At 41.0% G+C, this 26,378-nt stretch overlaps 3 protein-coding genes across 3 annotated transcripts in view; 2 read left to right on the top strand and 1 right to left on the bottom strand.

Annotated features, from left to right (window-relative positions):
- The window catches only part of LOC133025613 (tapasin-like), a 4,993-nt gene extending 2,758 nt beyond the window's left edge, over positions 1-2,235 (top strand). Inside the window, exons 6-8 of the mRNA XM_061092325.1 lie at positions 193-294; positions 1,020-1,048; positions 1,170-2,235. Of these exons, the coding sequence (XP_060948308.1) occupies positions 193-294; positions 1,020-1,048; positions 1,170-1,181 (143 nt within the window). The 3' untranslated portion in view covers positions 1,182-2,235. The remainder of the gene's footprint in view (positions 1-192; positions 295-1,019; positions 1,049-1,169) is intronic.
- Positions 2,236-3,538: 1,303 nt separating this feature from the next.
- LOC133025635 (major histocompatibility complex class I-related gene protein-like) lies at positions 3,539-15,391 on the bottom strand. The gene is made up of 8 exons (XM_061092350.1): positions 15,255-15,391; positions 13,588-13,848; positions 9,240-9,518; positions 7,505-7,807; positions 6,283-6,390; positions 6,015-6,032; positions 5,606-5,690; positions 3,539-5,286 (listed from the first exon to the last, which is right to left on the bottom strand). Exons 1-7 carry the CDS (start codon positions 15,307-15,309, stop codon positions 5,611-5,613), a joined length of 1,104 nt encoding a protein of 367 aa, XP_060948333.1. The 5' UTR covers positions 15,310-15,391; the 3' UTR covers positions 3,539-5,286; positions 5,606-5,610.
- A 2,790-nt stretch (positions 15,392-18,181) lies between these two features.
- On the top strand, positions 18,182-25,607 carry daxx (death-domain associated protein). The gene is made up of 11 exons (XM_061092290.1): positions 18,182-18,490; positions 19,942-20,196; positions 20,639-21,085; positions 21,264-21,395; positions 21,517-21,633; positions 21,883-22,114; positions 22,335-22,489; positions 23,155-23,305; positions 23,657-24,188; positions 25,012-25,138; positions 25,259-25,607. The coding sequence occupies exons 2-11, from the start codon at positions 19,960-19,962 to the stop codon at positions 25,316-25,318; spliced, it is 2,190 nt and encodes a 729-aa protein (XP_060948273.1). The 5' UTR covers positions 18,182-18,490; positions 19,942-19,959; the 3' UTR covers positions 25,319-25,607.
- Positions 25,608-26,378: the final 771 nt, after the last annotated feature.

Here is a 26,378-nt window from a genome sequence, read left to right as displayed (position 1 = left end):
ATGTTCACTCTTTTCATTTCATCCTTGAGAGAAATAGATTTTTATTGGGAAATCGTTTTAACTCGTTTGCTACATGTGACGGTGAAATGTTAAAGATTAATGAATAATTTTCATCCTGATTGACAATAAAGAAGCAAATCTGATATGAGAGAATCCATTAAAGCTTGAATTGTGTGTTCTTCTCTGTTCCAGGATTCGGTTCTCCGTCTATCGAGGACTCGATGGCGATGGTCGGTGTGGCGCTCGTGCTCTACGGTCTCATCAAGTTTGTCTCCTGGACCATTTCCAGCTCAGGTATCAAATCAAACAACAGCAATTGAACAGAAACATTATTTCTAAACTGACAATAATAATATTATTCATGTGTTGTGAATGATCTGAACCATTTAGTGGTTTCAAGCTGAGAAAGGCTTGATACTCTCTCACCATCTATCTACTACTTCCAGACATCTCTGTCTGTCGGTGTTTTTCATATCTCGAGAACCGTTCATCTTCTCAGCTTTTCATGTGACTTGTTGAAGGTCCTGTTCAGTGTTGAATTTGGAGCAATTTGATAACTTCGATATTAATAAACTTTGACTAAACAGGCGACCAGCGCTTTGTAGCAGCAGCTTCTGAGACTCAACAACAAAAGTAATGTTGTCGATCATGACAACAACAGGTTCAGGGAAACGAACACTGATTCTGCAGTTCAGCTTCTGCACATGGAGTCGAACTTCTCTGAACTTTAAATAAACAGGTGAACAGCTCTGAGCAGCAGCAGCAGCTCTTTACTCCCGCTTCTGTGGACTGAGTCCTGCAGCAGCTCTTTAGTTCCTGTGGCTCAATTACTGCATTTTTACAGTTTCAGAGAAATCACAACAGGCCAAATAGAACGGTTTAGAACGGACACTGCATTAATACAATTTAATAAAACAAAATACACTTTTTTTGTAAGTGTGAAATATGTCAATATGTGTTTAGTTAATGTGTTTAATTGTTGTCTTTTAACTGTCTGCTGTTTATTTCACTGTTTACAGGCACTGATGTGGCAGATAAAGTGGAAAAGGTAACTTTTTCAACACCAATAATAATAAGATTGATGATATTTCTAAATGTGTTGTATTTGTTTGGAGCTGCTCTGTGATGCTCACCTCTCCATAATAACTTTCCACATTGCCCTCTGACAGAAAGAGAAGTAAAGAAGTGGACTGAGGAGTGACACTGAGCCACCAGCACCAACCGTCTGCTTTGGAAACTCTGGAGTGATGTTTCCTTTTTCTTTCAGACAATTATGTCGAGCTTAGCGATAAATCTGTGGAAACATTAGTTTTTAGAGGGTGTATTTTTTCTACAGATCTTGCTGGACGCCTTCTTAAGCTTTATTTAATTCTGTTTGAACTATTTTCACATTATATCTTTTTTTGCAAAAGTAATAACAGGCAGGAATCAGGTACGTTTGGAAGGAAACAGGTTTCTGTTCATCTAAAAAATCCTGTTGTATAATTCTCCTGTAAAGTGACGTATTGTTGGAAACTGGATCATTTTACAAACACTGGAAATAGAACAACAAATATGTGTAAGGATGCTCCCTGTACAACAATGATCACCACTGAGAAGGAAAACAGCTGAGTGTATGTGCATGTGTGTGTGTGTGTGTGTGTGTGTGTGTGTGTGTGTGGTCAAGTGGGAGCTAGAGCGTGCCACCACCAACCAAAAGGTCGGTGGGTCGATCCCCGGCTGCTCATAAGTGTCTTTGAGCAGGATGCTGAGCTGGCAATGTGACTGATGTGTGAGAAGTGCAGTTTGAATGTGTGTGTGAATGTGTTGTCAGTGGTCAGTTCGATTCGAAAAGCCCTCTTTATACAAATGGTCCATTTAATGTAAGATGAAAACTTTCCAAACTTAATCTGGTTTTGTAATGTGTGTGTTATTTCGGTTTTGTCATCACATGTTGCTTTTTAGTTTCACTGTGTGTTAGTGAGTGTGTGTCTGTCATCCAGACAAATGAAGGAATGATGCTGTTTCTATTAGAAAATAAAATGTACTTAGAAAGGAGAAGATAATGGCACAAACAAATAATTCTGGTGGATGGAAAATAAAGCATTTGGAACTATTTAAAAAATCATATCAATGTATAATTGAAGTTGTGGGTATTGTGGGTGTAATAACATTACATACATTTCTGTTGTCTTGGCTTTTTTGCAAAAAGACTTGTGCACCACATTGTGCAAATAAAACCGTTCACGATTTGTACATTGTATAAAAAATAAATGCTTCATGTACAGTCATGACTTAAATATATGGAACATTAATATTATAACAATTGTGACCGTAAAACAGTATTATGAGACAATTTGACTTCCGTTGTCCTTTTCAGAATAAAACCAGCGTAGTGAACGTGCACCATCTTGTACAGTTTTGTACAGAATTAGATTAAAACCTGAACTCATATCACAATGAAAAGTGAAAAATGTTCCTGCATATGTCCACGATCCCAATCCGCAGCCAACATTTAACGAGTTCTTTCCTGGCCCAGAACACATCCTTCCACCAAGTTTTATTATAATCCATCAAGTAGTTATTTTGTGATCTTGCTTACAATCATACAAGTAACCAGACAATGGTGACAAAAACATCTTTGACACCAGGAACAAGTATTTGTTTATGATAATAGTTGCTGATTAATCTTGACGAATAGATATATAGACGTATTGATGCTGCTTTGTTTAGTTTCATTGAAATGATGAAAAAGTAATTTTATTTTTAGTGTGTTTCTGTTATTAGTCTATCATAACAGAAGCTGATATATTTCCTGTCTAATCTAAATGTTCCAGCTGTCTGTTGCTTCTACGACATCCTGCAGTATCGGTTTCCTTGATCAACATTCTCCTGTTTGTATTTTCTGAAAGCAGAAATAACGAGTGTGTTGGATGGCGGTGGCTCCCGCCTCGATGGCGGATAAGATCATAGTCCTTGACGATGATGAAGAGGAGAGTGCTCAACCCTCCTTTGCTGCTTCCACCTCGTCCACGGAGCATCAAGCCAAACATGTCTCGCCTCTCAAAGCTCAGCAGCTGCTCCCCACATTACATCGAGTTGAGCCTAAAAACTGATTCCTTCACAGTTCCGATTTCATCAGTTTCCAGGCAGATTTCAGTTTCCCAGGAAGAAGCAAAGCTCTGATCTGAGTGACTGTGAGTGAGAGATCAGTGGATCTGCTCATGTCTGATGATGAAAACTCACTCAATCATTAAGTGGTTTTACTCACTACTACAAAAACTACTGTATAATAATAATAATGAGATTATTAAAGACAGCAGCAAATCAAACATGAGAATTTACTTCATATTAAAACCACCACAATCATTTTCTTGTCATGTGTAAAATGTCTTTGTCATTTTCCTGTTGAGAGTCACAGGTTTGACCAAATACCTTTTTCCTTGCTGCTCTTACAGGTCAAATCCACATTAGTTTATTCTCTGGGACAATAATGAACATTTGAACTTTCACAGATGTGTTGAACTTTTCTACACATTGAATCACGAAGAGGCAGAAATCACAGAAAACATCAGAGACTTTATTAAAAACACAAGTTCAAAAGGAAAACAGCTAAGCATCTTAATTTAACATTTATTGATAAAAACCCAGCATATATTAAGAAAAATGTAGCCTCAATGTTCAGTTTCTACACTGTAAAAATGAAAATTTGAATTTCTGTTACTGCGATTTTTAAAATTAAAATCAACAGAGAATATTTAATGGATTTGTAAACATATTTGCTTCAACTTACTTTACTAAGTTGCTGAAGATAAGTTGACAAAACACAAAATGGAACGTTTGTGATATGACACGTCTCATGTCTCATCAGGGGAAAAGGGACCTAATGTCATGAAGGTGAGTGTTTAGGTTGAATACAGGACAGAAATTCTGGTTCTGCAGCTGCATGTTTTGGCAGCTGTGGCTCAGGAGGTAGACCGGATCGTCCACTAACCAGAGAAGCACAGGTTCGATCCCCAGCTGCTCCAGTCCACATGTCCAAGTGTCCATAAGCAAGAATCAGAACGCTAACACTACACCTGACAGCTTCGTGGACAATGTGTGTGATTGATGTGTGACTGAATAAACACTGTATGAGTGAGTGAATGTGACTGAGTGAGTACGGTAAAGTGTGTGAGTCGTCAACAGGACGATATAAATGTATTCAAATGTTCATACAGAGAACATCACTGCTCAGGATGATCAATTTCACGTCTGCATGTGGAATAAACTGCTTGAATCCTCAGGAGTTTTTAAACTTACAAAAGTATGGTTCAGTGATTTTGCGCTGTTGGAAACTTTTCATTTTTACAGTGTAAATATTAACAAGGCTTAAACAGATAATTCCCTTGTCCCTAAAAACTAACAGGAAATATTAACAGAACATTTCATATGAGATTCTTAAAACATCCCACAACCCTTTTATAATCTCCACTAAAATGAGCTTTAAAGGTGAAGAACACAGCAAAGCATGAATATAACCAAACAAAAAACAAGCAACTCTGGATTAATTAATTTCTTGTTCAGGCCAAATTAGAATTAAAATAAAATCTGAATATTTACACTTTAACTCGAAAACAAATTTTGTACTGATGCTTGTGTTGTGTGTGTTGCATATACTTTACTTTATAAAGTTAATTGAATTCTATTAAAATTTATTGCATCACTTGTCCAAATCCCACCAGATTCAACGCTGCACTTTCTTGGGCCCTGAACAACACACAGGTCCAGTGTGAAGCTGATTAAATGAACAGTTCTCGAGATATGTGAGTCACATACCAACAGATTTATGGAATCATGAGACAGATTATATTTCCAGACCCTGAGATGAGGATGTGTGGGTCTCTATATACGTTAATTTAGATTTGTATTTTTTTAATGATTTTTAAAGGATTCCCAAACACCAGGAATATAAAACTGTAACTAAGATGATCTTTAAATGAATTGTTTGTGAACAGTGTTGTGATACTTTCATTGTTTTTGAAAATGGGTTTAAATTCACTCCAGGTAAAGAAAAGTAATAATCCTCATTTGATTTACCAATATTTAAACAAACATTTATCAGAGGGAAGTTCACATTTCTTATTTTTAACTACAAGATCAAATTTAATCAACGCCACCATTTCTTTTTCATATTTGTCAGTTGTGTTGTTTGTATTTCAATCAATGTCTGACCCTGAATATCACTTTATGATTTGGGTGATGAATAATCAATGAGTTCCCAGCGTAAGAGGGAGACTGTGGTGACACTGCTTCTCGTCCTTAAACCTAAAGAGAGAAACAATTATAAAAATGAAATGTTCAGTTCCACAAAGCCACGTATTTTATGTATTTACAGTATTGAGACCTAATATTTCCATGATTCTCTGAGTGAAATTAAAGTTTACTCAGAGCAAATACACTAATCTCAAATTGATAAGCCCTAACTATTGGGTTTATTAACATTTGAATTGTTGTGTCACTGTTGATATTTGAGTTTTACTTAAACATTTAATCTGTTCTATTAACAAGGTTTTACACCTGATCACACATATGTTACTTTGCACTTAGTTTGAGGCAGTTTTGTTGAACAGATGAAGCAACTCACTGTGTTCAGGAGGACGTCTCACTTGGAGAATTAGAACCTCCATCATCTGATCTCAGAGGCTGTAAGGAACCTCGATCTTTTCCAGCTGTGAGGTCAGAAACACATCGTTAGTCCATCCTCCTCTGAACAGACACTTTCATTACAAACCACCAACACTGCAGGAACAGTCCTGAAAACTCTCTTCAGAACAAAATCATCACTATCGAATCTACAGAGGGTTTACTAGAGTCCTGCACTGGGTCGGGTTCCTGTGGGGAGACTCCTATCCATTGAAATAAATATGGGCAGTAGTGAAGACAAGGCCTGAGTGAACATTTGTGGACATTTTGAAGAAATTGAGTGACGTGATGTCCTCATGAAGCATGTTAGTATAAAAAGAAAACAGAATAGAAATAGAAGTGTTACTTACGAAGTGAAGTACATTGGGCTGAAATAAAAAGAAAAGACAAATGCTTTCAGTTATTACAGTAAAAACACAAACTGAATTGTGTCATGTTTTTCTCTAGTGGCGATCCTCCTCAAACAATCGACAACATTCTGTCACTTTTCATTGTTTGTGAGCTGGACGCTGTGTGCAGAGCTTTTTATAAACAGTCTCTGGTGCAGAGGGAAGTTAGAAATCTTTGTGTGAACCCTGCAGCTCTGCAGACAAAGCTTCTGTGTTGTTGGTCTCTCACCTTTCTTCTTCCTGTACACGATGAATCCAATGACAGCGCTGACGCCAGCGAGAGCGACCACTGCAGCGATGATGATGATGGTGATGATGGTCATGTCGGTGGGCTTCTCTGTTGAGTGGAATAAAAAAACAAAGCATCACAACCTGAACAGATGAAGCAGGTTGGATGACAAGAATCTCCCTGAACCACAATCCTGTCCTGAGACACAACAAACACACACAGACTCTAAACGTGTGAGTTTGTCCTGCTGTTGTTTCTACTTTCAGTTTTCTTCTGTACATAATGACTGTATCTGTGCTTATTCACGCTGGTTTGTCTTAAAATTTACTTCCAGTAACTAAATCATTTCATGGACTCATCTTCTACAACAGAGCAGCAGTCGAGTCTTAACAGTGACTTTAATGTTCACATGTTGAAATCATAGACTAATGGAAATAAACACAGACGACACGTCTCCACTTCCTCCCACTTTCCAGAAATGAAGCTCAAACATCCCGGATACGAACGCCGCCATCTTGCACATTTGGACTCTGTGTAGAAGTGAACGACGGAATAGAGCCACGGTAACGAGGTCCCACCGAAACACATGCTCTGTCAATCATGAGCTGTCAATCATGACGTTTCACTCTGTTTTTATAACATCAATCAGCGACCAAGACGCTTTGGCTTCACTTTGAGGAGCCGTCATGTCGTCCATCTTTATTTACAGTCAGAGGTTGAAATGGTTATAAACGGCCTGAAGAAATGAACCTAAATGTCTGTTGTTACTTGAGGTGAAGAACAAGAGATACTTTTGTTTTTTCTGCTTTGTTAATTCTTTAGAAAAGTTTTCATATCAAACATCCACCCTGATCCCAGTCTGTCTGTGAAAGGCTCACATCTGACCAGTGATAAACCAGTCTGGCTCTAGTTGAGATCTGCAGAAACTCTTCATGGAATAAAATCATACAATCATACAAGTCAATCTAAATATTTATAAATGTGTAAATCTAAAATCTTCTAACACTGTTGCAGACGCATTAAAGCTAACTTAATTTGTCAGGGTCACATGATGATGAGGGGGGGGGGGGGCACATGCACTGGTTTAACACTGATCTAAATGTATTTATATACATTGATGAAAGAAAACTTTTCCTGCTACACATCAGCCAACATGACCTGCAGGACTGTGACTGTAGATGAAATGTGTGTTTCCCAGCGTCCTCACTGGTTCCAGTCTCACCTCTGTTGGACTGGACTGAGTCTTTGTCCAGTTTGTTGACGATGTCCTCCTCCACACCAGAGATCTGGAACACACACTCGTACCTCCTCCAGTCTCCAGGAGAGATGGAGGAAACCTTCAGCTCAGCGCTCATCTGGAAGGTCCCGTCATGGTTGGGGAGAACCTCTCCACGGTACACGTCCTCATGAAGCTCCTCCCCGTCTTTCCTCCAGAACAACACGGCGCTGTCGGGGTAGAAACCTGTAGCGTGGCAGGTGACTGGAGAGGAGGGAGACTTCTGGAGGAGAGAGATCCTGGGAAGCTCTGGGGAGGAAAAAGAAAGACAGTTTATGGGTTATTATCATGTATGCACACTAATAACATCATTCCTGCTTGATTCCATTTATGTTGCATTAGTCATGTCTGTTAATATACGAGACAAGTGAACCGACTGTGAGATGTGAGTGAGAGACAGAGGCTGATGTGAGTCAAAGACACTGGGGAGGACGATATGATGTAAAAATAATATCACAGTATTTATTAAGAGGTTTTATATCACAGTATTTATGAGGTAAACTTCCTGTAGTGGACGGGTCCTGATCACTTCTGATTAATGTTGGTATTTTCTGTTAAAGTGCAAAGTGAGTGCAGGTCGGTCGGGCAGTGAGGAGGGAGGACGCTCCGGCTGGGTCTCAACTCAGGGACGGCTTCCTTCAGAGGACACAAGTGAACTGAGCCAGATGTAATGAAGTTCCCTAGGGGCGGTGCTATTGTGTCACATTCACAGTAACATGAGGTCACTGTGACCTTGACCTTTGCGGCTACCGTGACTAGGGCTGAACAATTTGGGAAAATAATCTAATTGCGATTTTTTCCCCCAATATTGCGATTTAATATGCGATTTTTTTATTTGATCCTTTTTTTCCCCCCAACAAAACGTAATGAATGATTTAAATATGACCAACACAATATTAGATACATTTAGTGTAAAATATTCTTTAAAATTATAGGTGTCTTACTGCTGTCAGTAACATTTCACACAACTGAAACATAGAAGCCTCTACTATACTTTGAAAATATTTTGTAAAACCAAAGTAAATAAAGTTATAAATAAAAAACGGAGAAATGCACAGGTCACAGAGTCAAACAGTACAACTGCATGTATGAACAGTTTCCTGAAGCTAATGAAATGGTCCCACTCCTCAGACTTTGGTTTCTAACCCTTTCGAACACAAGTCACGTAACAGACAGAGTGTGTGTGGAGCCACAACACAGCAGACATGAGGCGCTGTAAAGACTATGAGCATCCCGTTCATGTCCGGGTGGTCGTGCAGCGGTACGGAGGCACCGGGCCTCAGCAGGAACAGCCCCATGCTGAACACCTCCGTCTCGCAGATGTGCGTGTAGGGGACCGGGGGGCTCTGGAGCCCCGCCGCCCCGGAGCTCGGCTTGCTTTTCCGGGAGCGATTTTCAGGGCAGCCGCCGGCACCGCGGTCACCAGCGAGATGAGCTCGCTCTATGTTTGCGCCACAAAGGTGACGCCGGCCTGCTTCGCTATCTTCTGGATCAGCGGAGTTTTGTTGTCCCGCGGCATTCTGGCTGCGGGTGAGGACAGCAGCCCGGTGCCCTACTCTCGTTCGCACGTTTAGGAAATCGCGTTTTATCATATCGCATATATGCTTGTGTATTTTCTCTTGTTCGCTGCCACAGAGAAAGAAAGAGGAACATTGAGTTGATGGAGGTTCTGTGATGTCACCTGTTCTCAGCAGAGAGCTCCTCCCCTGCTCCAGGTACTTCTTCACCCAGAAAGGACACTCCACGAGGAGGAAGTTCTTATTCTGGGCGAGTTGAACTTTCTCCTGATCCCACCTCAGTTTGGTGATGACACTCTGTGATTTTGGAGCGATCCACGTCTCTGTCTCCAGGTCCAATGATATGAAGTCTTCTCCATCATAACCATACTGCTTAAAACCTTTAACTTCTCCAGTCTCATCGTCCCATTCACATCCGTCCATCCGCTGGAAAATGTGAACACCTGAGAGAGAGAGAGAGATCTGAGCTGTTATTATCACATCTTCACCACACACACACACACACACACACACACACAGATAGACACACACAGTTAGACACACACACAGACACACAGAGACACACAGACAGACACACAGAGACAGACACACAGAGACACACACACAGAGACACACACACACAGAGAGAGAGACACACAAAAAGAGAGAGAGACACACACACACACACACACACACACACACACACACACTCACACACAGATACAGATACATACACAGAGACAAAAACACAAACACACACACACACACACACAAAGAGAGACACACGCACACACACACACAGAGACACAGAGAGAGAGACACACACACACACACACACATTAGCACATACAGAGACAAACACACACACACACACATACAGATACACACACACAGAGACACTCACACACAGACACACATACAGACACACACACAGACACAGACACACACCCACACACAGAGACAAACACACACACCCACACATACACAAACATACACACTCACATACAGACACACACACTCACAGACAGACACATACAGAGACACACACACAGACAGACACACACACATAGAGACACACACAGACACTAAAACACACACACAGACAAACACAAACAGACACACAATCTCACACACACACTCACGCACACACACACAGAGACACAAACACACTCAGACAGACACACTCACACAGACACACTCTCACACACACACAGACAAACACACACATACACACACACACAATCACATTCAAACACACGCAACCTCTCAGACACATAAACATGCACACACAATCACAAGCACTCACAAAATAACACACAATCCAACATACACACCAAAACAGGCACGCACACTCACACAAATGCGCACACACAATCCTAAGCACACACTCAGACACATAAACACGCATACACAATCCTATGCACACACACAATCACACTCACACACCAAAACAGGCACACACAATCATACACACATTCACGCAAACGCGCACAGCCAATCACATGAACGCATACGTACACAGTCACATGCACACGCATACAGCCACACTCACACACATAAATGTACGCAAACACACACAATCATATTAACACATACACACACACACACACACAAACAAACAAACACAAAAACACACATTCAGACAAACACAGTCACACACAGACACTCACAAACACACACACTCACACATCTGCACACACACACAGACTTACAAACACACGCTCACACTTAAACACACACACACACAGACACACATTCACACACACGCACACACACCCACACACTAAAACATACACACACAATCTCTGACACACAATTACACTAACACACCAAAACATGCACACACAATCACATTCACACATGCACACAATCACATTCACACATGCACACAATCACATTCACACATGCACACAATCACACTCACTCCCGTAAACACTACACACCACAGTGTGTCCACAAAGTCATAAACACAGCAGAGAATTACACGTTAGATTAGATTCACACAAACACAGAGTCAAAGCCAGAAGACATTTATATACTGTAGTGCTGAAAAAGACATTTAACTTATAACTTGATCAGCAGAAAATAATAAAGATCAACAGCTGTGAATGAGTAGTTATCAGTAAACTCAGTGGAAGGATGTGTTGTGGGTCAGAGAAGAACTCATGAAACTCAGGAGCAGATCAGGAGCTGATCCAGGATCAGCTTTTATCTCTTCAGGGATTTAACTGTTTCCTTGATTTTCAGAGAGAAACTCACAAATCATGATGAAACAAATCAGACACGTTTAGGAGACGGATGTTTATGAGAGACTGTTGGGCCTTGGTGGAGGTTTGTTCTCCTCTGAGGGAGGTTCTAGTTTGATGCTACAGAAATGTGTGTGTGAGTGAGCAGGAGTGTGTGTGAGTGTGTGTGAGTGTATTTGTGTCTGTGTGAGTGTGTCTGTGTGTGAGAGTGTGTGTGAGTGTGTGTGAATAAGATTGTGTGTCTGTGTGTGAGTTTGTGTGTGAGTGTGTGTGAATAAGATTGTGTGTCTGTGTGTATGAATGTGTGATTGTGTGTGTGTCTATGATTGTGTGTGAAGGTGATTGTGTGTGTGTGGGTGTGTTTATGTGTGAGTGTCATTGTGTGTGTGTGTGTGTGATTATGTGTGTGAGAGAGTGAGTGTATGTGTATGTGTGTGTGTGTGTGTGTGTGTGTGTGTGTGTGTGTGTGTGTGTGTGTATGTGTGTGACAGGACCACAAGTCCTCCCCAGCTCCGTGGTTGTCTAACTCGGTGCGTACCGACCGAGCCGATATGCGAGCATCAGAAAGGAAATGGCTGAAATCTAAATATCCGGACGACCTGCTCGCTTATCAGTCTCTTCTCTCCTCTTTTTCTTCCTCTATTTCCACAGCCAAGAGAACTTTTTACCAAACTGCAATTCAATCCTCATTCTCTAACCCCAAAAAACTCTTCTCCATCTTTTCCAACCTCCTTGACCCCCCCAGTCCCCCTCCTCCTTCCTCCCTTCTACCAAGCAACTTTGTCAACTACTTTACAAAAAAGATTGATGACATACGCTATTCTTTTTCCGATCCTCCTTCTATAACTACATTTCCATCATCTTCATTTTCATCCCCTTTGCTTTCCTCTTTCCCCCCTCTGTCTCCCAATCAAGTTCTTACCTTGGTAACCTCCGCCCGCCCGACCACCCGCGCTATCTTTAATCAACTCTCCTAGGCAGGTCACTCAACTGAGACTGTCCTCCTTGCTGTCTCTGAGCAACTTCACACTGCTAGAGCAGCCTCTCTCTCCTCTGTCCTTCTAGACCTCTCTGCTGCATTTAACACAGTGAACCACCAGATCCTGATCTCATCCCTTCAGGACCTGGGTGTCTCAGGCTCTGCTCTCTCCCTCCTCTCTTCCTACCTCAATGAACGCACTTATCGGGTAACTTGGAGAGGATCTGTTTCTAAACCTTCTTCTCTCACTACTGGGGTCCTTCAAGGTTCTGTCCTGGGTCCTCTCCTCTTTTCCTTGTACACCAACTCTCTCGGCTCTGTCATTCACTCGCATGGCTTTTACTACCATAGCTATGCTGATGACACCCAACTAATCCTCTCTTTTCCCCGATCAGAAACACAGGTAGCAGCACGAATCTCTGCCTGTCTGACTGACATCTCTCAGTGGATGACCGCACACCTCCTGAAGATTAACCTTGACAAGACTGAACTACTTTTCCTTCCAGGGAAAGACTCTCCCACCCACGACCTGACTATTAACTTTGACAACTCTGTGTTAACCCCCACTCACACTGCTAGGAACCTGGGAGTGACACTCGACAGCCAACTCTCCCTTTCTGCCAACATTACTGCAACAGCACGGTCCTGTAGATTCATGCTGTACAACATCCGGAGGACACACCCCCTTCTCACTCAGAAGGCGGTGCAGGTTCTGGTCCAGGCTCTGGTCATCTCACGCCTAGACTACTGTAACTCCCTCCTGGCAGGTCTTCCTGCTACTGCCATCCGACCTCTGCAGCTCATCCAAAATGCAGCAGCTCGACTGGTTTTTAACCTAAATTCTCTCACACTACTCCGCTCCTCCGCAGTGGCAGCCCGCCTCCGGTTCAAAACACTAGTACTTGCGTACCATGCTGTGAACAGATCAGGTCCAGTTTACATCCAGGACAAGGACATGGTCAAAAGTTACACCCCAGCCCGTTCACTCGGCTCTGCTTCGACTATTCGACTCTTTGCTCATTCACTGCTAAACACTCATCAAAATCACGACTGTTTGCTGTCCTAGCTCCTAAATGGTGGAATGAGCTCCCAATCGACATCCGGACATCAGAAAGTTTACACATCTTCCGCCGCAAACTAAAAACACACCTCTTCCGACTATACTTTTTTGATTCTTGTTGTTCTGGGTTTGTTCCCTCGGGGTTGATGAACTTGTTGTAAGTCGCTTTGGATAAAAGCGTCAGCTAAATGAAATGTAATGTAATAATGTGTGTTGTGTTATTATTAGGGAATGAAATGTAAACAAACCTCCAGTTTGGTTGAAGCGCTCCTTTAAGATTTCGATGTTGTTTTTGAAGGAATGCTGTTGACCCAAAGCTTTCTGAGTCTCCCTCTTCCAGAACTGTGCATCAGTTGCCTTTAACATCCAGTCCTGTCTGGGTTCTGCTTTCTTTGTGTTGCTGTCATAGTATTCGATCTGAACGTCATCAACCAAACCAACATACACAAACTCTGGAAAGTTTGGGACTTGAGACGACGCAGTGTAGAAATTCTTCATAGAGTGAATCCCTGCAAGAAAAAGTCATGACTTTAGTTTTCAGACTGTTTTATAAATCACTCAGAGTCAAGAAGACATAAAGCACATTCAAGACAACTTCACCTGTTGTGAGGGAAACAAACACAAAAAACACATTCAGAGATAACATGTCTGCTCCATTACTTTGAATATTCTGCTCCGTCTTAAAAATGGATTTAATCTAACGACTCAAATATTTAACATTAGAAAATAATATTTTCTACTGCAGAGTATTTAATGTGAAGTGAAAACTACTTCAATTTCCAGTTACTCTATGAGACTTTTATTCTTAAAGTCCTTAAATAGTTGGTTTCTCTCTCTTTATGTATCAATATATATTTATCCATATATACACATATACATTTATACTGGACCCAGTTAACAAAACAAAGTGGGACATTGTAAAATCTTGACGTTTTTTTAAATGTATAGACTCAGAAAACATTTGACAACAATAACAATATGACAACATGTTCATTAGGTTGTCAACAACATTTCTGATTCAGATATATCAACTGAAATAATTCATCTGTGTGTTTGGCACTGATTCCTAAGATGTCAAAGTCAAATACTTCTGACAAAGACATGTTATTGAGACTTGATGTTGAAATGTTGAACATAAGCTTCATTATAAATAACTATTAATCTAATAATGCGTCCAAACAGAACTTGAATTAAGAAAATAAACATGAGGTTTTTAATAAAAATGTTTTAATGTAAAGAAAAATGCACATCTTCTTTGTTTATTCTGTAAAAATACACTTGGTGCATGTGTGCAAACATAAAGACTGAAACCTTCATATCTGTGACAGACTCACATCCAGCAGTCTGGCTTCAGTGCAGATGTTATCACATTAGAAAGTATTAACACTTCTGTCATGTATTCATCATGGAGGCAGCCTCATCCTGATTCTCTGTCTCCCTGCTTCTTTTCACTGACATCATTTACTTTAGAGATGAATTTGTGTTTTGTGATAGTAACAATGTGTGTTGATTTTATTTGAGGAGGAGGTCACATTGATAACAGATCATTAATTAGTAATATCTCATGTCAGTGACGTCACTCACGGTCTGTATCAGCCTACATGATGTTGAACATTGTACCAACAAAGCAGGAAGCTGTTTGTGCTCAGCAGCTTCCTGTTTTGTTCCTACTGACTACAATAAAAAAACAAAACCTTTTTATAAACCAACATGAAACATGAGACACGTCATGAATAACTAAGTCTGAAATAATAAAGTTCATAATGTGTACAGGACAAGAAACTCTTTGTTTTATCGCTGAGTTTAAATGTGGCTTCGTGTTTCACTGGTACTTGACTCATCGTGGAGCTTTTTTCTTTTCACTTCAAATCGACCAAATACAATCAAACAAAGTAGAAACGTGACTTTAACTCACTTGCCGTCGCGCTGTGTGCTCCTGCCAGTAGAAACAGGGAAAGCACAGAGATCATGGTGAGCGCTGCTGGTTCCTATTCACTGGACTGAAGGTAGATGAGCTCCTGTCTCCAAAGAGAGAGACGCACTGTGGAGAAAAGAGACGGAACCAGGGGAGACGAGGACAAACTGTGAGGCGGGGACATCCTCTGAGCCAATGGGAATTTAGAATCAGCCTCTACGTCACTTAAAACTGGGTGAAACTCATCCACTTAGGTTGTAGAAGGGAAAGAGAAAGTAACGAACTGCGTAGTGTTATAACTTCACACCCTGTACAGTCCAATAATATGTTTTTAAGATAATTAATACGTAGTGCAACACATTTGTAAGATACTGTGTTTATTGTATTATTGTATTTGTAGGATATTGTACTTGTAGGATAATGTATTAGTCAGATATTGTGTTTGTATGATATTGTATTTGAAGGATAATATATTTTTAAGATAATTTATACGTAGTGCAACACATTTGTAAGATCATGTGTTTATTGTATTATTGCATTTTTATGATATTGTACTTGTAAGATAATGAATTAGTCGAATATTGTAGGGTAATGTATTTGTAGTATATTGTACTTGTAGGATATTGATTTGTAGACTAATATATACGTCAGCTATTGTACTTATAGGATAATGTACATGTATGATAATATATTTGTAGGATAATATATTTTCAGGATCATTTATACGTAGTGCAACACATTTGTAAGATACTCTGTTTTATATAATGTATTTGTACCAATGCATTTTCTGTCTACATCTTTCTACACATTTATTTTTTCGGCAGGTCACCATGACTCAAGGTTTGAGTACGTCTCTAGAAAATCAATGTCAGTCAATATAATGTCCTCTGAAATCATGGAGGAGGACAGTGTTTATATGTGTCTGTGTGTGTGTTTGTTTGTTTGTGTTAGATCTCTTGATCAGTTCTCACAGTGTCACAGCGCCCCCACCAGGCACAAACAGCACATCCCTGTTTCTGGTAAATCACATGACTGTTCGCTTTCCATTGGTTATATGATTCTTATAAATGACTCATTTCACCAGATGAGACCAAAAGCTTATTCAAGACCAACTCGTGTTTGTGTTTATCCACCAGAGATTAATAATAATGAAGATAATATGGTTTTTAAAGGGGGTACGTCAAAAGAAAACCTAAATGAACATGTATAGGTAGTAATTATTAGGGCCCGAGCACTGACAGACAGTGAGGCTCTATTGAAATTGTAAGGATTTTTTTTTTTTTTCAGGCAAATGAGTTGGCTTTTTGAGGCTTTAACATGCAATTCTTACCAAAATTTGCAGAAAATTAGAAAGTGGTGAAAATTTACATATTCTGGAGGAATTTTCAATGGGCGTGGCAAAATGGCTCAACGGTGCCCCCGAGACCCCCGGAACGTGTTCACATTGATCGATCTTCACAAAAATCGATACACATGTGTATCATGACCAGGCAAACACAAAAGTTTGTAGGTGCAACAGGAAGCCTGCTATTTTGCATTAAGTGGCCATTTTGGCCATATTCCACATTTTTACTTTGAGGTACTTGTACCAAGGCTTACATCAGATCAACTTCAAATTGAGATGAGTTTCATCACAACAAGATGGAGATGCAAACTAACTCAAAGATCGATTTTTTTGTCACACGGTCACAACAACTCCACTCCTGCAGTGTCAGTGGTCATAGATTAAAGGAATCTTTATGTCTTGCAAAGGGGACGTCTCCCTCTCTCTCTCAGAATTGGGACATTTCCTCAAACTGTGTCACTGCGAAGGTTCATCCTTCGCCAAAGGAGACGATGTTGTCATAACTCCACTACGCATTGTCCTATCACCACCAAACTTCTGTCTCATGATCAGAGTCCAAGCCTGAGGCTCTATGAGTCAATATTTCCTGTCATTATTATTTTTTTCAGGCAAAATGCTTGCAACGCTTCAAAATGCATGTGCTCGGGCCCCCCAGTGCTGCTTTGCAGTCCTAGAATTTTTTTTATAGTTGGTTCTTTCCAGGGTTTAGCAATCCTGGTTTATTCATAAATTCGTATTTAGATTAATTAATGAATGTAATCGATTTAGAACAAACAGTTAAACTAAACTTGTGCTTGGAATATAATATCTTTTGTGGAAAACTTCTAGTAGGGTGGATTTTTTCGTTTCAGTTTCTCCTCAGTTTTCTTACTTCAGGGATGTTTGCATTTGTTGGTTGTGTGTTTGTTTGTGTGTTTGCAAGATTAGACAAAAACTTGACAAAAACACATGAAACTTTGTGGAGGGGTGGGACACCGTTCTTGTGCACCACATTGTGCAAATAAAACAGTGCACAATTTGTACATTGTATAAAAATAAATGCTTCTTTATGTACATTCGTGACTAAAATATATGAAACATTATTATTATATATATTGTGAACGGTACTTTAAAACAAGGGGACCCTAAACCAGTATTATAAGACATTGTGACTTCCGTTGTCCTTTTCAGAACAAAACGGCGTAGTGAACGTACACCATCTTGTACAGTTTTTTACAGAATTAGATTAAAACCTGAACTCAGAATATACTTGATTCATTATAGAAAGGCTTTTACACATATATATTAAATGTGAGTTGAGATTTAAACTATTTTCGTTGTATTGTAGATTAATCTATGGCTTTATACACGTCTTTGAATTTTAAAACCTTGAGTCTAGTTTTGATTTAATCAATGAACTTTTATTCTAATATTTCCATGCAATCATTTAATATTGTCAAAGAGTTTTAAGATAGATAGAAAGCCACATCTAAATATATCAATGGTTCTTAATGGTCTGAAATCATCCAATGGGTGTCGACATTACTCAGCCTCAACCAATCAGAGGAGACGATGCTGGGCGGACTTTAGCGGGTACATTTTCGACCTGGAATCTCCAGCGAAGTTGAGGAGCTTTGTTTTTGTTTTTTAAACTCAAAGTCTGCGGGATTCAAATCACGATATTCTCGAGTTTTCCGCGTCCTTGGTTTTATCCGTTATGTGATTTCACAGAAAACGCAGCATGTGGACTTTTCTTCGGGTTCGTTCTTTCCTCACTTAGCGAAGTCCCAGCGCGATGCTAACGCTAGCTAGCGGCTAACAGCCAGTGTTGTGACGATGCGTCGGGAAGGAGCTTCTTCCTCCTTTGTTGTCCCGTCAAACTCCAGCCTTTGAACAAGAGGACCGTGTGTGTGTGAGTATGTCTCCGCCTGTGTCCGGGAGAACATCCTTCCATCTTTGTCCCGGTGTCTGTCTGTCCCGGTCTCTGTCCGTCCCGGTCTCTGTCCGTCCCGCTCCGCGCTGTCACCGAGCCCTTCACCGTGTGTTGCCCGTGTCCACAGCGTCGTGGGGCTCCGGAGGAACCAGAGCACCGTGTGTGTGTGTTCCTGTGTGAGGCTGCTGTGGTGAGGACTGTCCTGATGCACATTGGGCCTGTTAACTGACACAATAGGGACAGTGTCCACCACCATGGTGTCTTTAAATGTGCTGGTTGTTCCCCGAGCTTCCACAGGAGACAGAATCCCCACAAGTCTTCAGCTCGTGGAGGCTTGAGCCAGAGCATCTTGGGTTATTGTGTCTGAGAAACATCTCCAAAAGATGTATAAGTCAAAAGAAATGTTGTAGTTTACTTTCAGTTTATTTAAAACATTTCCAAACCACTACAGGAAAAGTTGTATATGATGTATATCCACAACTTTCATATTTATAAGTTGTTTAATTTGAATTATATTGCCTTTGATCATATGTTTTTTATCTTTTGTTCTTTGTACCTCTGTCTGACCTGCCTGATGTCATAGTCATGCTTTACAAGAGGACCGGCAACAAAACTTTCTCTTCTGCTACCACGCTACTTCCTGGTTTAACTAATTTCTGACAATTTTAATATTTTTCTTTTATGACTTGTTGTGTCTTTTGTTAAACAAGAAACATTTTCTGTTAAAAACATTTATGCATTTCTCATATTGCAGGAAAAACGGCTATCTTGGTATCCGTTCAAGAATGTATTGTCTGAGGCAACTGCTTAAAATCTTTAAAATTCAGACCTGCTATTATGATTATTTCCATCAACAGATAAGCTTCTATTAATCACCTTGTTATTGTTAGATTTTTACCATCATGCATGACAGAAAAACATCCAATCTTCACATTTAAGAATCTGGAACAAACAAACAAAATCTATCTCACAATGTAAAGTGAAAAACGTTCCTGCATCTGTCCACGACCCATTCCGCACCCACATGTACGAGTTCTTTCCTGGCCCAGAACTCATCCTTCCACCAAGTCTAATTATAATCCATCAAGTAGTTTTTTTGTGATCTTGCTTTCAATCATATTAGTAACCAGACAATGGTGAAAAAAACATCTTTGAAACCAGGAACAAGTATTTGATTATGATAATAGTTGCTGATTAATCTTGACGAATAGATCAATAGACTTATTGTTGCTGCTTTGTTTATTTTATTGAAATGCTAGTGCTGAAAAAGTTATTTTATTATTAGTGTGTTACTGTTATTAGTCTATCATCACAGAAGCTGATATATTTCCTGTCTGATCTAAAGGTTCCAGCTGTCTGTTGCTTCTACGACATCCTGCAGTATCGGTTTCCTTGATCAACATTCTCCTGTTTGTATTTTCTGAAAGCAGAAGTAACAAGTGTGTTGGATGGCGGTGGCTCCCGCCTCGATGGCGGATAAGATCATAGTCCTTGACGATGATGAAGAGGAGAGTGCTCAACCCTCCTTTGCTGCTTCCACCTCGTCCACGGAGCATCAAGCCAAACATGTCTCACCACTCAAAGCTCAGCAGCCGCTCCCCACCCATATTACCCAGTCACCCTTTGCCACCACGAAGAAGCAGAGCCATGTCCTGCAAGCAGAGAATGAGAAACTGTTCACTGAGGTGAGCTCTTATTAAAGGACACAAACTGATTCAAGTACTCACTGTCTTTTGTTACTTTTCTACAATCTCAATCGAAGATGGATGCTTAAATAACAGTGGTGGTGGTTTTCTCATTTCTTTTTGGTTGATGTCAGTAACATTGCATGAATAGAAATTAATATAAATGAACAGTAACACTAAAGATGTTTCAGACATGTACTAATGAAGAACATAGCAAGAGATTGAAAGAGGCAGGCGCGTTCACGATAGGAAAAAATTCAAATGTCATTGTCTTTCCAGGTTTATGTCTTCGTTAGCATCTTCTACCTGCACGACTTCTTTCTTTCATTCTGAGATATTTGTATTGTTCCACTTTCCCGTCTGTCATGTGTTACCAATGTCATCAACATGCCCACTGTCGCGCTCTTTTCATCTGTCTGTTTTCTTCTCTGCTTTCCTCCAGTTTCTGGAGCACTGCTCGACACTCACCCAGGACTGTCCCGAGGTCTTGAGCTTCCTACAAACCAAACACGCCAAAGCCTCCTCTGACTTTCTGTCATCCGTGGAGTTCAGGAACACGTTGGGGAGATGTTTGACTCGTGCTCAGGCCCACCGCTCTAAGACCTTTGTCTACATCAATGAACTGTGCACCGTACTCAGGCAGCATACCGCCAAGAAGAGGCAGAGCCTCACCAAGGTTGAGCCTGGGTCTTCTACCTCAACGTCAAGTTTTCTCCAGTCTACCTCTGTTATATTTCAAGGTACAGACAAGACTAAAGTTAAGCTGGAGGCGGACGGTGGGAAACCCTCAGCGGAAGATGAGCAACCTTCCACCTCAGGGCTGCAGGAGGACCACAAAGTGGAGGAACAAGAAACGGAGAAAAAGGCAAAGAGGGCCTCCAGGAAACAAGTGAGTATAGCCTAGTTTTGCTCTTGGCTTATAATGACCTGTAAGTCATTCAGCTGATGATTATTGTAATTAAAAGTGATATTTGTTTCTTGTTTGTAATGAAGACCAGAGAATGTAATGAGAGGCAGCCTGTGTAGAGGAACACATCTGACTCTATGTGTCTGTTAATTCCTGTCAGATCGCGTACCTGGAGAACCTGCTGAAGGTGTACAACGACGAGATCAGCCGCCTGCAGCAGGCCGAACTGAGTTTAGACGACCTTGGAGCCGAGGACTCCTTATACATCCAGGAGCACAAGCTGAAACGCAAGGTTGGGGGTTTGATGGAGACTCTACTCCACATGCTTCAGTTACAAATTAAAGCGATATGAGTACACCAGGTTTGGCGGCTGCTTGTCAGACGTTGTTGTTCTTTGTCATCTTCTTCTCCAGATGATTAAAATCTATGAAAAGCTGTGTGAACTAAAGGGCTGCAACACGCTAACGGGCCGAGTCATTGAGCAAAGGATCCCTTACAATAGCACTCGTCATCCTGAGATCAACAAAAGGGTAAGATGGCATTTTGTGGCTTAAACCCATTTTATAAGTGTAAAATAAGCGAAAAGGGCAGAGGATCCTGACACAAACAGCTCGATTCTCCTTAAGTCCTGCGCAGACCAGCTGTGCAGGACTGTGGAGCATGTGCTCAGTGTAAACCAGACTGTACCACAGCTGTAGAAAACCTCACCTTCATATGGAACTACTGTATTTAATGTGGGTGAGTGACATGCTCCTAATATCCTACGTCCCTCCCTTCAGATCGAGCGTTACATTAACAGTCAGGAGGCCCAGAGGAACCCTCCGGATTACCAAGACATCCTCCAGCAGGTGTTACGTGCCAACGAACGCTACAAGCTGTGCCTGAGCCGAAAAGTTCTGAACCAAATTGCCCTGGACGCCTTCAGAGAGACCGGGAGCCGCATACAGGAGAGACGTCACCTGGACCTGGTGTACAACTTCGGCTCGCATCTCACCGACAACTACAAACCTGGTAAGGCTCCTGGATCTCAGAGTACCTTTTAATCAAATTCATGAATAAACATTAACATTTTAGTGTTTTTTTAAATGTTTCATTCCTTCTCTTTTCTTTCTTTTGTTGTTATATAACTCTAATTTATTGAATTTTTTTTCTTTTCTCATACCTGTCCCTCTGGTCCTTCTGCTGTTAACTTGTTCTTGTCTCTCTTCTCTTTTCTCATCACCCTCCGAAGCCTCAGACCCGGCTCTTTCGAGCCCCTCACTGCAGAAAAAGCTGCGATCCAACAGAGAAGTGGCGCTCTCCAGCCTCGAGGAGGTTATCAGCAAGTTCGCCATCAAACAAGTTGACAAAGAGGAGCAGGAGAGGAACAAACGACAGGAGAAAGAGGTTTGGCTTTACCACGAAAAGAAGGGAAGCGGATTTGTTTTATTAATTGGGACTGCAGCAGTGAGTCCTTAAAAACACAAAATGCTTGTGACAGACTTGGTTAGTGAGTAAGAGACTTGCACCATTACTGAGCCTATCTGCTGTTGGACTTGTTCGCCCAGTAAATATTTCCATCATGAGGGCGTGTCACTCGTTTCTGTTGGCTGCTCCAATGCAACTGTTTTTTTCACAGTTTAAATGAACCACATTAATTTCTGTGAGGGAAAAGGAACTGAGCCCGTTAACTTTGAGGTGCTCCATCTCCCCCTCTGTATGCTCTCTTCCCCTGGTCCTTGTAGACTTGTAATGGTGACGACTACGTCTCCTACTGTAACTTTCTGTTTCAACTTTTATTATTTATTAATTATATCATAAACTCAAAATAAGTTGTTTTTTAAATGGGTTCAAGTTAACTTCAGTAGAAATGAAATAAAATTACATTTCTTGTCAATACAATTAAATAAAACTGAATAACATCAGGGAGCAACATTTTGACCATCAGTAAAAAGTCATAAAGTAGAAAACATGCAATATGGACCTGTACTATATACTATTTTTTCTCCTTCCCGTACCTCTACTCATCATCCGGTCCTGTTTGACTTTCCTCTCACAAATCTTGTTTTCAGGACAACTCAGAAAAGGGAGGAGAAAGTAAAGAGGCGAACGGAGTGGCAGAGGAGGACGAAGAACCGGAGGAGGAGGATGAAGAAGAAGACGACTCATCAGACCCAGACATAGAGAAGGAGATCCAGGCCAGCACTCAGCAAGATGGACCTGGTTAGAGTGAACCTTTTATTAATTCACATTCATTTTTTAAAAGATTTGAGGGCAGATTTGGGTTCATCATCTTGTCTTCTCCAGGATTTATTATTTCTTTGTTACATATTTCAAACCTTCACAACGTAGTGGAATTATTGGCCGTACTACTGACGAGGCGTTTCAGGAGCTTCCACAGACTTTAGACTTTTAAACTTTGCAGAACATTTCTCATTAACACCAGAAGGAAGAAACACTGATAAAGCTTCATATGTTTCCTTTACAGTTTGATGATAAACTGACTGTTAGCAGAACAAGATGGTGGGGACAGGGAGTAACAATTGCATTGCTTAACCTTTCATATATCCATAGACGATGATGAGAATGAGGACGACAACAGCAATGAGGCGGAGCAAGCAGGAGACGACACCCAGACGTTGGATCAGACAGACGAGCTGTCGAGAAGTGTTAAAGATGGGGCAGAAGAGCCAGTCACAAGAGGACTCAGTCCTCTATCGGATGAAGGCAAATCCCAGATCTCCCTGTCTGCTATCCCCTCACCTAGAGACAGCCCGAGCCAATCAGAGCCCATGCAGACTGATGAGCAGCAGCCATTGTCTAATGGTAAACTTGCAGGACTAGAGGAGCGTGTGGATTCCTCCAATCATGTCTCGCTCGTGCTGGTAAGCACCAGTAAAGACACTGCAGACATCTCCCTGGTAGCAGCCAATGGGAAATCTTCGCCCCCGTCACCAGCAGCGATCTCAGAAAAATCGACCACGATGATCTCCAACGGCACGTCGCCACCACCCAGCCCCCGAACTACGAGGAGTCGGAAGAGGAAGAGGGAGGAAGTCACATCAGAGAACTCCATAAATACAAAGCACATGATCATCCAGGACAGGTACTGTCATGTATTACACATTGTGATAGTTGCACCAGGGATAGAAGTCAACACTCACTTATTTCTCAAAGTAAATGTTAATCTATTGTTGTACAGTCTGTTTGTAGGTTAGACTCTTGTAGCTCTTGATTGGGGGGTTGGTTTGAAACATTTCCAACAATAGAAATGTGAAACTTAGGGATTCTTATATTCTAGAAACTTTTAAAGTGGGACTTGCAGAATTATACAAGAAAATAAATCAACATGGTAATGCAAAAGTAAAGCCAACGCGTCTCCATCGCCCTCTGGTGGCTGGCTGCAGTATATGTCATAAACCACCTCTTTTTTAGCAGATGGGACATGGACTGAAAATGTTAAAGTAGTTGCAGATAAATCTTTTTTCCAAAGATGGTGTCTGCCATTTTCGGTAGTTCTCATATATGGTGAAATATCATGTAGTCGTGATATTTTAGCTTCACCTCTGGGTAGTGGGAGGAAGTGGAGACGCGTTGTCCATCTTAATTTAAAGTCTATAGTTTACATGTTTCCCGGGGATGGAAGGCACATCACAAGGAGTCTTTGAAATGCGACAGTCTAGTCCGTGTGTGCCGTAATCTGTCACATGCAGCGTCTGAAGGATGTAGCCCCGAATTCAGACAGAGATATTGTAAAATCTGAAATACGTGATTTAACACACTGTAATCGTTTATTATATATAATAAATTCAGGATATTTTCTTTAATTCAGGATGATTTTTAGACTCTCAGTCACCAAAATCTACAATTTAACAAACAGATTTTTACCTGCACAGTAAACTTTCTACATCCTTCCCTCCTCCTCTCAGTGAGGTAGACATCCCTCTGGATATGGGTGTTTTTAGCTGCAATTCTCCACCTGCCATCCGAGCAGACACTCCACCCCAGGACCTTGTCAGCAGCTCCCAGGCGACGCCGCCTCCCAAGGAAAACAAGGTATATCCTCCTGTGATAAATACTGCACAAGTATCCTGGTTAACCTAAGCAACTGTACTCCTGTGGTTTAGTCTGCGAGAGGTACTAGATTGAATAAACTATAAATGTTTGTGTTTCCAGGTCAACGTGGCGACCCAGTGTGACCCAGATGAGATCATTGTCCTGTCCGACTCAGAATGACCTTTCCCCTTTGACCCCTCACTTGTACTGCAGAGATTCTTCCACCTCTGGCTCGATCCTGGGAGCCATTTCCTGAAAGCTCCCATTTCCAAGGTTTCGGAATTGTTGAGAAAAGTGCTGCTTTAAATCCAAACAGTCAAGAAAACAACGGAAGACAGGGAAAACTGAATTTAGTATCTTTTGTCAACAGACTACCAAACAAAAGCCAAGGCACTTTTTTTGTAAACAACTTTAATAAAATAATTGTGAGCTAACAGTTACAGGAAAGAGCGTGAACAGGATGTTTGTTTGTGAGGGGGGGGGGGGGGGTCCTGGGAGGCCTCATCTTCCGACCTGTTCTTCAGAGAATACATCTTATTATCTCTTATTAGGTCGACCTCGGCTGTTTTATCTCACTTTTGGTTTTCTACAGACACTTCGTCTGAATCGTTTAGCAGATTAAAGCTGTTTCCTGCCGTCAGTGCAACACTACTGACACTCCTGTGGTTCCCGTTGGCAGCATCACTGAAGTTATTGTTATTGACATGAACCCTGAACTTAACGGAGCATTCATTAGGTAAGAATCCAGTGCCTGAAAACATGAACTGTACAGTTGTTTTCACAGACACTCGACTGGCGGCAGCGACAGCAGCTCCCTGCCGGTTTGTTTACATTTTTATATTTCAGTGGCGTCTTCATATAGCAGAGGGAAGTGCGGGTCTATAAGAGGAAATTATTTGACTTGCTGTTGATATTGATGTGTTTTGATTGCGTGGGCTATGTGGTGGTTTGCACTGATGTTGGCAGTAGTGATGATGAGAGATCTTTTTTTTTTTTATCTCTCCCCTTCACTCATACCTCTATTATTTTGGTTTAATATTAAGTAACCTTCTTGATTCAGACCTGTGGCTGCTGCAGCCTCACTGAATCGTTTCCTAGTTAAAGTGAATAATTTATATTTTTGTTACTGTGAACAAATCCCACAAAAAGACCAAAACTATTCATGAATTATGACTGAACTTTGTATCTGAAGTCTGATTAATCTCTGTGCTATAGAGCCATTATTTTCCAAAAACATACA

This window comes from Limanda limanda, chromosome 19 (assembly GCF_963576545.1).
Source record: "Limanda limanda chromosome 19, fLimLim1.1, whole genome shotgun sequence".
Taxonomy (NCBI): domain Eukaryota; kingdom Metazoa; phylum Chordata; class Actinopteri; order Pleuronectiformes; family Pleuronectidae; genus Limanda; species Limanda limanda.
The sequence above is the reverse complement of the archived record's forward strand: the minus strand, read 5'-3'. Positions and strand labels throughout refer to the sequence as shown.